Source organism: Nestor notabilis, unplaced genomic scaffold, assembly GCF_000696875.1.
Source record: "Nestor notabilis isolate BGI_N333 unplaced genomic scaffold, ASM69687v1 scaffold4339, whole genome shotgun sequence".
NCBI classification, from domain to species: Eukaryota; Metazoa; Chordata; class Aves; order Psittaciformes; family Psittacidae; genus Nestor; species Nestor notabilis.
This window is the reverse complement of record NW_009944884.1, coordinates 27,418-41,250: the sequence shown is the minus strand read 5'-3', so window position 1 is coordinate 41,250 and position 13,833 is coordinate 27,418. Positions and strand designations below refer to the sequence as shown.

Genomic DNA, 13,833 nt, shown 5'->3' with positions numbered 1-13,833 from the left:
CTCTTTCCAGTAGCTCTCAAGGAAGATGATTAATTTAGACACACAAAAATAAAAAGGTAAAAGCTTGGCCTGGTGAGAAACAACCAGCTCTATATTTAGAAGGACTCATGCCTCTCATAATGCTCTGGTTTAAATAGATGCTGCTTCTCTGGTGAAGTCATTGCTTTGTCTTCTGTTTTAGGTACCCAAGGTCTGCCTGTTTGGAGAACATCCTTTATTTAAGCTTCTTTTAAACAGTCTTCTGAGGGGATATTGTATCTCTATTTCAGAGGATGCAGGCCCAGGCATTTTGGAAACCCAGTGCACACTAATCCCATCCATCTCAAACATTTTAATCCCATGCCTTTTTCTAGCCAAATATCTACCACATCCTAAATACCCATGTGTAGAAGCTGATACTAATATGAAAGCCTAATGTCACTTGTAAAGCATTTCAAGAAAGACGACTGCCACTCAGACCATCTTCTACCTCTTGATGTCTGCTTTCTGGCCTCGCTTTTCTTGTCTATTGATCTAAAGCAAAAAGATACCCTGAAATATGGGTGGCAAGCAAGGTTTGGGAACAGGAAAGGTAATTTATCTGAATAATTACCCTTTTCCTCTTCAGAATTTATGGGTGAAACCCACTCCATGGAAATCAACAGACATGTTCGTGTTGATTTTCATGGGGGAAGGGTTTAATCCCAAATTGATGCCAGCACATCTGTGTTGTTGCACACCACATTGCTAGCTCAGAGTCATTAACCTTCAGTCTGAGGAAGATAATAAAATACCATCAAATTCCTTAGTTAATGTGCCAGGAGCTAAGTTACTCTGTGGGATCCAGGTGAAATGATTCTTAATTTCAGGTTCTTGTGTTGAGGTTGTTCTAATGTACTCCATTTTTTCAGGTGAAAAAGATGGGAAAAGTGCCAGTGAGGAAGAAGAAGAGAAAATAGTACTGACTTTGTTACATGTCCCTCATCTGCTCTCTCAAGACATCCCCTATTTAGGAGAAAGCGCAATTGTGCAGTGGACTCTACCTCTGTCAGAACTGTACTGGATAGGGAGGTCTGCCTGAAAAGAAGACAGATTTATAAGACTTCCTAATTACTTCTGATCATCTGGGTCAGCTCTTCCATAACTTTTTCTTTTGTTGCTGGCCCTGCCAGACTCTGAGCTGATTTCCAGACCTGCCCTCCCTTGCTGGAGTCTTGCAAATCCATTCCTAATTAGGACAAAGCTTGGTTCACTCTGTTCCTGCAAATGTTGCCTTTGGCACCCTTACGAAGCAGCATCACTGCCCATCAGTGCTGAACGCCATCAAAAGATTCCTTCAGAGAGGAGATGGCCACAGGTGGGTGCAGTAATGACTGCATATATAGGTGCCACATACGCAAAGGGAGTTCAAGGGACAATTCTGCAAGTGTGCCCTGAAGCAGCAGCACTAATGGACCAACCTAGACAAGGATACAGAAACCACATGAGGAGATCAGAATATTTAACTTAAATTAAACAACAATATTTAACAGCAGTGTACCAACCCTAACCGCAAGCCCTCTGAAAACAGAGGAAAAGCATTGTGTGAGCCTTGCAGGTCATACTGAATGGCTTGAGATCTTCTGTGAGCAAAATATGAGCAAGTTCAGTTGAAGGTTAGCAAACCTTTCCCTGGTCTGTGGGAAAGGTTTCAGAGGAACCTTATTTAATATTTCTTTTAATGCTCCCCTGTGACATTCTTTTTCCCACTTGCCTCCCAAGTTCTGGCATAATTATGATATTATTTTGAACTTTTTATACTACAGAGCTAGTTTAAACCTGGAATACAGCATGAAACTTGGAGAATCTGAGTTCACATGCAAGAAAAGAAAAGAAAGAAGGGGCTAAGAAAATTCCCTAACAATTAAAACAGCTAAGTGTGGCTAAATAACCACAGTGTATGGCAGAGGAGTGAACAGACTCATCTGGACAGGAACAGATAAACCAGGATTGTTCTATGTGACAGCTGATGCCTTGGGTGTCCATTTATTTAATCCCAAACAGCAAGCCTGGTCTCTAATTCTCAGCAGAGTATTTCTGTAGCTAGAGTTGGAAGCTTTATTTTAATTCCATTATGCAAATTGTACATGAGTCTTGAACTGTGGTCTAGATTCAGATCTGCTTTGCCTTGGCATTGGACTGAGTTAACTCAATTAACTTCAGTGGAGTATCTCCTGCCTTCTGCCAATAAATATAAAATCAGCATCAGGTCTGTTTCTAACTATCGTGCCCTAGAGACCAGCTTTGAATGACTCTGTCTGCTTATTATAGCTATTCTGTCCACCACAGAGAACTCTGTCCACTTGGGAGAAGCCAGAAAGCCAGACACTGAACAGACCTCATCAGAGCACTCAACAGAACCTGATGAAATAAACAAATGATAACTCAGAATTACTATTTTATTGTTGATAATCCTTCTTAAGCGTGGCTTAAAAACAGCAGGTCTTTTTCCTGCTCTCTGTGCCCTTTTTGTCTAAATTCACCAAAAAAACAGACTGTTTTAACAGGGTGACCTTCCACCCTGAGTACCTGTGCTCTGAACCCGGTTAGATGGGTATGATGAGACCTGAGCACTGTGCATCTGATCTCAGCAAATTCCATCCTGATGTTCTGGATTAGTTTTGAAACTGAGAGCTGAGGTTGGCTTCTAGCCATAAAACCCCTCTGAATTTGCATCCAGCTAAAATTAAAAATGAAATGCTTAACCAGATTCTTTAAATATTTTTTTTGGGGTTGTTTTGTAGAGCCAGTTTGGAAAAAAGAAGTTAAATATGGAGAAGAATTCCAACCAATCTGAATTTGGGATCTATATAGAGGGTAGGAAGGTCCACCCTGCTGGTGTCCTTTTTGTGTTCTTTCTGTGGGTAAAAGCAGCCTCAAAGATCTAAAATGGTTGAAGGTCCACCATAAGCCTAATGCTACAGTTGAAGTAGCTACATGGGAGTCTGCTAGCCTTGCCAAAAGGTGACGTCTCAGTCCTAGCTTCAGCTGTTGGTTCTCAGTAGAATATACGTGCTTTTAAATATTCAAAACCTTCTATGGACCAAAGAGCAGCCAGTGCAGATGTCTTTTAATGCTGAGTAAAGAAGCACCCTTTGCCTATTACAAGGCTTATGTATAGAGAGCAACTTTAGCCAGTAAATTAATTTAACCACTAAATTAAGCATATGAGCAATATTTTTATCTCAACACAAGATTGCTTGATGTCTCTGAGCTTTAAATGACCAGTAGGTGGTCATAGGCAAAGGTGGGTTCTGAGTTGCATGTCCGTGCATGTCTCTCCATCCCAACTCATTCACAATGGCCTGTGGAAGATTTCCTACAGGAGGTCAAGGAGGACATGCAAACACTAAGAACAGATTTCTGGCTCAAACTTTCTGGCCAACTGAGCACTACTGGGTTAAAAAAAAAGCCCAACGGAACACATGAAATGCCAACTCGCATTTCTTTTGTTCTTCCTGAATGAAAGCAAAATCAATCTATCTGGACTTCCCAGGCTTTTTTTTTCTTTTAATAAAAGTGGTGGAATTATGTTTTCATATTGTTCAGTTGTTTATGTGTCTTTACAACAACTCATCTCTGCATTCTTTTGCTCTCCCACCATTAGCTAAGAGCTAAGCTTCAGTTTTGATTTTATGAGAGGCTACAAAAATAGTTTGGGTGGAACAGGATAAGCCCAATAATTTTTATAGAGATGGCAAGATTTGCTGCCTCGAGACAAAAAATTCCTTTGGACCAACATTATTTGCTATCTGGCAGGTTCAACCTTTCACTTCCATAGGCAAAACAAGGAGAATCACCTCCCAGTGACTGTCTGTGGGGAGGGATGTGCTTTTTATTTTACTCATACATTTTGTGAACTGTCATGTTTTCCAGGTAAACCCAGACAGCCATGGCCAATCATGGTGGAAATTTATTTATAGGGTCTTTCACAAACTCATTTTCTTTACAATTTAATATTTTTCTCATTTCAAGACACCCTAGAGAAATGGGATATAAAATCTTCTCTGTCTGGAGAATCACTCTGGATGCTTGAAAAGCATTGTAGCTGGCCAGGGATATCATATATATCCTCTGTTTACTCTGCAGAACGTGGCAGAACATCAGCAACAGCAGTAAAAATAATAATAACCAAAAATCAAACAGCAACACTGTTCCAGCATGAAGCTTGCTGAAAAATGCCTATTTTCTGAGACCTGCCTGAGAGTGCAACATGGCCTCCTTCCTAGCAGGTACTGTCAGCAGGGCAGTGGCATGGTGAAGATCTACATTAACCTGCCCATGGTCTTTAAACAAATCTTCCTCATCTACTGAGCATCTTGCAGCCATCAGTGCAATGCCTATTTGTGGCATAGGACAAACAGTTGAGGAGCATTATCCCTCAAGTTTGGAAAATACTGACGCAGAATTTTTTATCCTTTTGCTTCCTGTTACAGCTAAAATGTTATAAAATTCAGATAAGGCCAGAAAGAGAGGATGTGAACCATATTACTGCTGCATAACTTTCCATAACAGGGGCACAGATTGGATTTTAGCAAACTCATAGGCACCAACAACTGTAAAAAAGCACATACACCAAATAAGAAGTAATGTTGCACATTGGAAGACTTCACAGGTTCATATAAACTCTCCCTTAAAGGTCAACTCTTAAAGTGCTTTCTCTTATTTCATGCAGTCCTATCTCAGGTGAAAGTCATTGACCATAGCGAGAGATTCAAATGAGTTAAGGGATATATTGATCACTCTCTGTATCATTAGTAATTCTGCTTGAAGCTTTCTAGGTGGAAGGGGTGTGGAAACTATAAATGAGGTTTCTTAACTTTCTGAAACATCAGAACCTGAAATTTTAAAACTTTTAAGACAGCCATTGAGTTTGTCAAAGTAATAAACAGGAAAAAAAAAACCACCCAACCAAACCCAAACCCAAAACTTTCTTTTTAATATATTTTTATAGTTTAAAAAATAGAAAATTCTTACCAGCATTGTGGATGTTCTACAACTTTCAGCCAGTTGCCCATAAACAGATAAACAAAGCCAATCCCTAGCTGAAGAGTTCAATTTCAGATCTTTGTGAACTGATTTGGCTTTGATATGTATTAGACAAGAAGAAGAGCTGAGGAATAGTGAGGAAAAGGACAAGACATGATCTCATCTGAACCTAGACCAAGCAGTATATAGAAGGTGTAAAAACATTTGTCTGCACATATCCAGGCAAAGCAGAAATGTCAAGGCTGCTGGCAAAAGTAATCGTTAAGAAACACAAGGCTGAGGAACATTTAGCGTCTCTGTGTCCATCCAGAAAAGAGGTAGATCAAGTAAGAACGATTCGCAAAGGAAAACAGACTGTGCTGCTGTGGATGGGAATAGAAGAGGCACTGGGCTGGTAGGATGAGATGAACCTGCCAGGGACGGAGATTCCCTGCCCAAGCCCAACAACTCTGTGGCACAAGGACATTCCTCCTCATGTGAGCCAGTCAGCTGCAATACTGCAGTTCACAGCTTGGCCTGTGCCAGCCCAGCAGGCTTAGAGGAGTGAGAGGGTCTAAAGACTCCTGAGTGTTGACAGCTGCTTTACAGGATGTGAAGAAAAAGGCCACAATTCTGACGCCATGGAGGAGGGAAAACTAGAAAAATACAGGCAACCAGCTTCTTTGGACCTCCTTGAAGTGACCTTGAGAATGTCTGTTGGCCTGTATGTTTGCTGCACACCAACTCCAAAGCAATATGCTCTCTCTGCTCTCAATCCCATGCTGAATTTCAACCAGGATGCAGGTCACAAACCCTGTCCTGCCTGCACGTTTGCAGTGGCCTCTAGATGAATCACAGAAAAATGTATGCTCACCTCACCACATTTTTATTTTCTGTGGCCTTTGGGGTATGTTTGCACTGGTAACTCAGACAGGAAAGGAATTGTCACCCAAGGTGAACTCAGACCTTTGGATGTGGGTAAACTGTCCTTGAGAAATGCCCACATCTCCTGGTGATGGAGGAAGCAAAGGGGAGCCCACTCCGAATCTAGAGGCTTTGGATAAATGCCAGCAGGACCACTTTGCTTGCCTTTCGAGAGCAAACTGTGGTTTCTTCTCTGGTTTTAGACATCACAGGTCTAACCCCTTCCTCATTAAAACCAGTGAAGGATGTCCTTGGATATTTAGCTAATAGATCATGACTATATACTCGATCAACAGTTTGTTATCAGCCCAGGAATGATAAGAACAGGCTTTAACAAACATACAGTCTGCTGTGCCTTAATGGCAGTTATTACACTGTTTTACTATCAGCATTTTCTGAATTTTTACATGCATACTGTTCATGCATATGAACACCCAGGGAAAAAAAAAAAGAAAGAAAATCTTATGTGCATGATTTGTAACTGAAAGAATTAAGAAAATATTTCTTTCCCTGTACATCCCTTGTGCATGTAATTTTTATCTCCACTTAACATTTTTCAGACATTTATTTTAAATAATCAAGTGGCAAATGCATTTCAGTGAGGGCTGCATCTAAGAGAGGTGTTGCATTTGTTAATAAATAATTTTATGGCTTTTGCTAATTCATTGAACTTTTCTAAGTGATTGTTAAACATGTTATTAATATTGAACTCTCAATAAGAAATACAAGCAAATGGTGAGTCACTGGTGGGGTTTTTGGTATTTTTTCTTTCCTTTGTTCCAGCGGTGAAATGATATTAAGAAATCTCTTGAAGTGAAAAAATCAGGAGGGTCATTGCATCTACTTGGCAGGATTTAAGCACAATGTACTTCTGGAAGGTTGGAAAGCCAGAGCCAGCATATTCAGTGTTCTTCTCTCTCATTGGTGGTTCAGCCACATGGGATGCTAAATAACACAGCTGTACACACTCTGACAGCCAACTGTTAATAACTTCTGCCCCTTTGATTGCCTCCAGAAGCCATACCAGCATCTGCGAGAAAAAGACGAGCAGTGAGTGTAGCTGGGCTGACCCAGATTTCTTCAGAGGTGGTTAGCTCTTCATGCCAAACTTTCGCTAGAGTTGACTTCTCCTGCAAGATTACTTAACTTCTCTGTAATACTGTTGCTAACATTGTTATAGGAATAACAAGAACAGCAATAATTAGTGAGCATGAAAGATTATTCTTTGAAAACCTTACACTTAAATAGCTGCCATTTAGTTTTAAATGGTTTTGATTAGATTTGACTTACTTTAATGACACAAAAGAAGAAAAGAATGTCACAGATAAACAATGGGTTTTAAAGACCTGCTCATGCAGCTAGTGGAGAGGTGTCTGATAGAGGACTGCCTCTCACTCACCATATACCCTGCCACATCTGAATCCAAAACTCAGAGACACCAAAGGGAGGAGGTCTCTTAGAATCATAGAATAGTTAGGGTTGGAAAGGACCTTAAGATCATCCAATTCCAACCCCCCTGCCATGGGCAAGGACACCACACACTAAATCATGTTACCCAAGGCTCTGTCCAACCTGGCCTTGAGCACTGCCAGGGATGGAGCATTTACCACTTCTTTGGGCAACCTGTTCCAGTGCCTCAGCACCCTCACTGTAAAGAACTTCTTCCTTATATCTAACCTAAACCTAAACTAGTCAGAAACCAAACTCATTTTTGGATCAGGCCCTAAGCTGGAAGGTTGTTTGAAGATGTGGGACACAGAGTCAAGATCCCAACTGCTCTTCCTGACCTCCTTCAGAGTTTTGGGTAAGTTACTAATTTGCCCTCAGAAGACTAGCTGGTTGCATTGACTGGATGCACTTCAGAAATTCTGGTTGATGTGACCCATCAGCTGTATCTGAAGGATCAGGATATAAGGTAAATCATCCCATTGGCCCTACATACATACTAAAGGATTTCTGCAAACTTGCCCAATACCTCTTTCCTATTCCATTTGAGTAACAGTCAGGTGAGGTCAAAATATTTCAGTTACTAGAAACATGACAAGAGGAAAAAAAAAAAAATTAAAAAAAAAAAAAGCACCATGAGGAGCTGACTCTTAGACTGCAGCAAGGGAATGGTGGTGCTATGACAGGGGCTGAATTGAGGATCCAGGCTGACTCAGCCAGAGTCCTTCCTTTGTGGAAGCATGTACTGCAATAGGAAGTTTAGTCGCTGTTCCCAATTTCCCACTTCTGGGCAATCTTGTATCATGCTTAGAAAACAGCAGAGACCCTTCACTAGATGATCTGCTGGTGCGAAACAGCCCCAACACAACACACGATGGCCAACAAGGGTTGTACCTCTTCGTTGCTGCTGAAGATGATGTGTATCAGAGAACAATCTTTTGGCACACCCTGCGAAAATCACCAGCTAGGAAAACTCTGCATGGTGACAAAATCTTCACGGCCTCGGTCTCCTGTAGGAACGAGGCATTTCCTTGTGCAGTTACGCCTTGGAGGTAACTGCAATAACATTTCCTCATCTGAGCAATAACATGTTCTCATCTGGTTGAAGTTAGACTTGTTAACATCAGCTAAGAGTCTGAGCTGGTGCACCTGGTGTTGATGTGTGTGTGACCAAAACACAAAGAATAGGAAAGTTCAGAAGATGTTCAAAGGTGACCATCCATGAGCAATTCCTGTGCTTTTATCCAGCAAATACTGCCTTTGGATCTCATGAACTTAGGTTTGTCTGGCTGTATCCACAGCTTGTGTTGCTGGGTGATACAGGCAGACTGTTGATGGAGTCTTTCTCCTAATGAGGGTTTTGGCTAGCGGGAAACAGGAAATTCAGAGGGCAGAATGAGAAGCAATTTAGAGATTTAAAAACTGACTGAAGCCTGTTTCCATGAGCACCCACAAAAAGGGAGGGCTGAGTTAGCCCTGATCTTAGCTGATCTTAGCCACAGACACTGAGGCACACATACCCAAGATCAGCAAATTCCCCACCCTGCCTTAACCCACTTGGTTGACTGGGCCCCTCTCTCTGCTGCATCTGGAAGAACAGAAATGTCACACATTCTGATAAGCACATTTTCCATCCTGAAACTGCACTGGTTTCTGGTTTGCTACTGGGACTGGGGTCAGGGAAAGGATAACAGAGTTGTCTGCCTGCATTCAGCAACCAGGAACTGTTAACCCTGCTCAGCTCAGAGGAGCATTTTGCCAAAGAGTGAGATTGCCAAAGGGAAGAACATGTGACCAGTGGTACTGAGCTGTCTATGTTGAGTGCTTATCTGAAAGAGTGGGTAGCTATGACCCCTCAATGGGTCTTGATCGGTGTTGTGTGTGTTGAAAGAGCAAACCAAACCGAAGACATTGATGCCCAGGGTGGCTTGTACCCTTGCAAGAAGATGGCACTGTACACTCCCTGAAAGACTCTTGCTTTACTGGGTGAGACTCCTGTCCTCCTTTGCTGCCCACACTCTCCAAGAGGTCCAAGGACCACGTTGCTGTTTGCAACCCTCCCTCATGAATTCCCAGTATCTCAGTTGTTCAGCAGTAGCAAAGCCTGCAGGTCTGGATAGCCCTGCTTCTGTTAACACCAGGGAGACTTAGATCACTTGAGAATATGTATGTGATCAACAGCTGGCCACATTGGTGGCTCACTTTTCTTTTCCCATATAACTTAACTTCTCGTTCCACAGAACAGAGAAACTGTATAGAAATCCTTGGCATCTGATGTGTGGCCTGACACTCTTTTGCCCACTAAATGCTCTCCAGGAACCTTTTTCATCCTTTTGTTTCTTTTTTCTTCTTCTCTCTTCACATCACTGTCTCTCTTTCTTCTTCAACAAGTACTGTAGGTCTGTCTCCATCGTAAAGCCCAGAGCCATTCAGGTATTCCTCATCTTTGTTGTACTGCTCTGGTCCAGAAGAAGGCATAGAGTTTTCAGAAATGGAGCCATTTTTTACATAACCTGGCAAATTCCGATGTCCATTGAGGGTGCCTGGTATAAGTCTTGTATTGACAGAGAGGGCAAGTGCTCCTCTTGTGGCTACATTTGTGATGCTGGTGTGGGAAACCATTGGTCCATAACTGTAGGTTGTGCTCCCACTTCGTGCTTTCCTTTTAAAATCAAGTGCTAATGTCCACCTGCTCCATGACTTCTTTATTTCTGCTTGGACCTGAGAGATAAGGGAGTGAGGAGGGGAGAAAGCATAAGTAGGAGCAGAGCAGGGCAGAAGGATGTAGTTTTCACAGACAGAATGGGTGAGAAACTCTCTGAGGAGTGAAATTGGAAGAAACACTAAATTCACATTAAAGCTGCCCTTTCCAAATGAGATGTTTGACATTGGGAAGCTTGAATAGCTGAAAGCATCTAACTGAAATATAGGTTAACTCTCTCCTAGGGCTAAGGGACATGACCAATTCCCCTTGTGGTATGGATTTTGTCTTGGTTTTATGCTGTAGAACATGAGCAGGATATTTGTAGTTGCATTTCCCCTTAAAACCCATAAACTTAGGCCAAACCAGCCTTATGCTGGACCAGTCTTATGCTGGGCCACATTTTGTTTCTTTCCAGTGTATAGTCATTGACCATCTAGTTTCTTAGTTTACAGGAACAGAGGGAATTAGAGAAAAATAAAAAAAACAAAACCCAAAACATTAAAGCATATCACTTTGGAAATAGAAAAAAGGTCAAAAAAGCCAGGACAATCAAAAAAGCTACTCTATCGATCCACTTTTCTTTCTGCCACAGATCTCAAATTAAGCAACACTAAACAGCACTTATGCTAGTTAAAAAAAAAAAAAAAAACAAACCACATTTTATTTTCTCCATTAGCTATTTTCCAGTAGGTTATTTATTGGTGGCATATTGACCTGGATGTCTTACATGTCAAAACCAAGGATATGAACTTTCTATGCGGACTGAGATTTTTCACTGAGTGCAAAACAGGGTTGTGCCTCTACAATAAGTGAGGATATGCTCATGTGCATCTGCCTTCCCATATGTATGTGGAACGAATGTAACAGAGAGAAATAATTAAAAAGCTGGTGACATACCTCTCCATTGCAAAAACAGTATATGATGGCAACAAAAAATCCCTAGAAGGAAGAAGAAACAACATACTGATGTTAATCTTGCTTCATGTATTTCTTTTCTGATGATGCTGCCCAGCATCCCTGTGTTCCTCTGAAATCGATTATAGTCATAATATGCAGTATAAAATATGTGTAAGAAACCTTACATTCTTCAGTACCATGAGAGACAGATCGACACAGACATTTCCCTAAAGACCAAGTAGATAGACTATATAAGCCCTCTGGGTCACGGTTTAGCCATAGGGCTATTATTATCTGCTGCAAAGGTTCTGAGATGGTGATGGGTGCCTGGGAAACTGGTGGGGTCTACCTCACTGGACATGTTTACAAACTTATTGGATAAACATTTCTAGTGTTTTACATGTACCTCATCCTGCTGCAGCACAGCAGGGTGGAAGATGGTGCTGATGGGGCTTTTCCAGCCCTGGCTGTAAATGGGGTAGCCTGTGTGCGGAGCAGAATGGGCCTAATGGGATCAGCAAAGGAATTCAGATGTGAGCAAACCATCCACAACTTTTTGTTGGCCAATAGCTTACCCAGGTCTTGTTGAGGTAACCCGCTGTTTTATCCTGTATGCACCCAAGAGGGATTGTGGAAGCACATGAACGTAAGCATGCTCTCTCTTGCAGTTTGTCTAAACCATCACCTGACCAGACCCACTGTCCACCTTTTATCAATCATCCACACTGGTCAACCATGATGATAGGTAATAGCATGTAAGCCAAAAGTTAATCCCTCAGAGAAGGGTGTGCAGTGACAATCAAACACTGCTCTTCTTGTAGAGAGTTGCGTATTCTTGCTGCTGTGTCTTATATAGGACCAGTCCTGTAACTGAACCTGCCTTTTGCTCAAACCTAGAACTGAGAAATCTATTCACAGGACCAAAAAACATCTTGGGACAGGCAAATTGGAAGCTAACTTGAAACAGCTAATTCGAAACAACATGTCTCTGTGGATCTCTATCAACCAGCTTACATCTAACCTAGATTTAAAGGGATTTATTTTGTGGGGCGAGTTATCTTTCAGCAGAAACATTTTTCTGTTGGACACACTGAGCCTTTATATGTTGTGTTTAGTAAATATAAAACGTACTTGATGCTAAAATACTGTAAAATCACCTTGTGAATGAAATCTGGTGTATTGTAAAAACAGCCCTGCTTCCAAAGACAACTGTACACTTTCATTTCTCTCCCCTCCCCATTGAAATACTTTCAGTTCTACTCCCTAGTTTAACAGTTACTCTACCTGGAAAGAGTTGAACAGCATTTCATAGTGCATTTGAACTTGCCAAAGAATCCCTGACACATCTGTGTATGGCATAGCCATGAAAACAATATAGTGAACGCCAAACAGAGGCATAAGGACGAGGGTAGATTTCAGCAGCTTCCTGTAGCAATAAGAAAAGAGAAAGACAGGAAATTAGTAGATGGTGTAAACCTCCCAGCCAATCTTGTCCACCTCATACCTTGGGCACAAGTTGCATGTAATTTCATACTTGCTTACATGTCCTCTTGACTAGGTTTGGATATCTTACATTTACATAGGCACTGTGTCCCCCTGCAGTTTCAAACTGCTGCTTGTCTTATGGCATGTGATAAAACCCACTCCATCCTCAGGCTATGATAGTCTAACCTTCTCCACATACAGGCCCCCATGTGATGCTATAGGTACTGGAGATGAAGACTCTGAGATGTCTTTTTCAGCCTCAGACTATCCCCAGCTTTGGGTCAGGATCATTGGTACAGGGTGGAAAGGTGACTGGAAAGAAATCTGTGCTGCTGCTTCCAGTGCTCAGCCTCTGACTGGCACTAAATCCTCTTGTCATCATAGAGTCACAGAATCATGGAACGTTTTGGGTTGGAAAACCCTTTGTTTGACCCTCTAGTTCCAACCACCTGCCACAGGCAGGGACACCTTCCACTAGACCAGGTTGCTCCAAGCCCCGTCCAACCTGGCCTTGAACACTGCCAGGCATGGGGCAGCCACAGCTTCTTTGGGCAACCTGTGCCAGTGCCTCACCACCCTCAAAAGGAATAACTTCTTCCTTAAAGCCAATCTAAACTTACCCTATTTCAGTTGTTTATCCCTAAAATCAGTTTGTCCCTAAAGGATGGTTCTGCTTCAGCTTATGACAACTGGACATGGTCCTCTACAACCTACAGTAGCTGACAACCCTGGAGCACAGGAGGTTTGGCTAGATGACCTCCAAAGGTCCCTTCCACCCTCAACCACTTTGTCATTCTTTATTCAGCCTGCTTATTGAGACAAGACATGAAGGCCCACCCTGGGTTAGTGCCTCCTGTACAATGAGCAGGGCTGGTATAGAAGGAAGTGCATCTAGGAGTGGAATTCTTCTAGATATCAAGGGGAAAAGGACAGTGCACTATGAGGTAAGCAGAAGGTGAAGACTCTCAGTAGGTGCTTTGGACTGCTGTCTCACTTGGAAAGCCCCTTTTTAAAGAAGCAGCTCCATCTCAGCAGAGGACCTATGCTGGGGACTGGGGGGAGGTATAGTGCAATCCTGAGTACTTGGCTGGGTTTGCTCCTGAGGGAACCAGCCTTGCCTGGAAGTGATATTAATTGAAGGATTAAACATTCTGCCAAGAGTTACAGCAAGCTACCAAGTGCAGGCAATTATTGAGAAAAGCGGACATCACTACCAGAAAGACGTGGTACCTCCTCTGTCCAGCAACTGGAAACCACTGTGGGAATTAACACATTAAAAGGAGAAGGTCCCATCCAAACCATAATTAATAGCAAGCTTCAGCCAGGAGGAAATAAACAAATAGATAAATCAGAGCCCTGACAGGGCAGCAAAGAAAAATGGAGAGGTGTTT

The 13,833-nt window shown here is 42.1% G+C and overlaps 1 protein-coding gene across 1 annotated transcript in view; it reads right to left on the bottom strand.

Moving 5' to 3' along the window:
• Positions 1 to 9,568: 9,568 nt before the first annotated feature.
• The window catches only part of LOC104412030 (parathyroid hormone/parathyroid hormone-related peptide receptor-like), a gene marked incomplete at its 5' end in the record, with an annotated part of 23,105 nt that continues 18,840 nt past the window's right edge, over positions 9,569 to 13,833 (bottom strand). The window contains 3 exons of the mRNA XM_010022622.1: positions 9,569 to 10,077; positions 10,958 to 10,999; positions 12,242 to 12,383. Coding sequence (XP_010020924.1) covers positions 9,715 to 10,077; positions 10,958 to 10,999; positions 12,242 to 12,383 — 547 coding nt within the window. The remainder of the gene's footprint in view (positions 10,078 to 10,957; positions 11,000 to 12,241; positions 12,384 to 13,833) is intronic.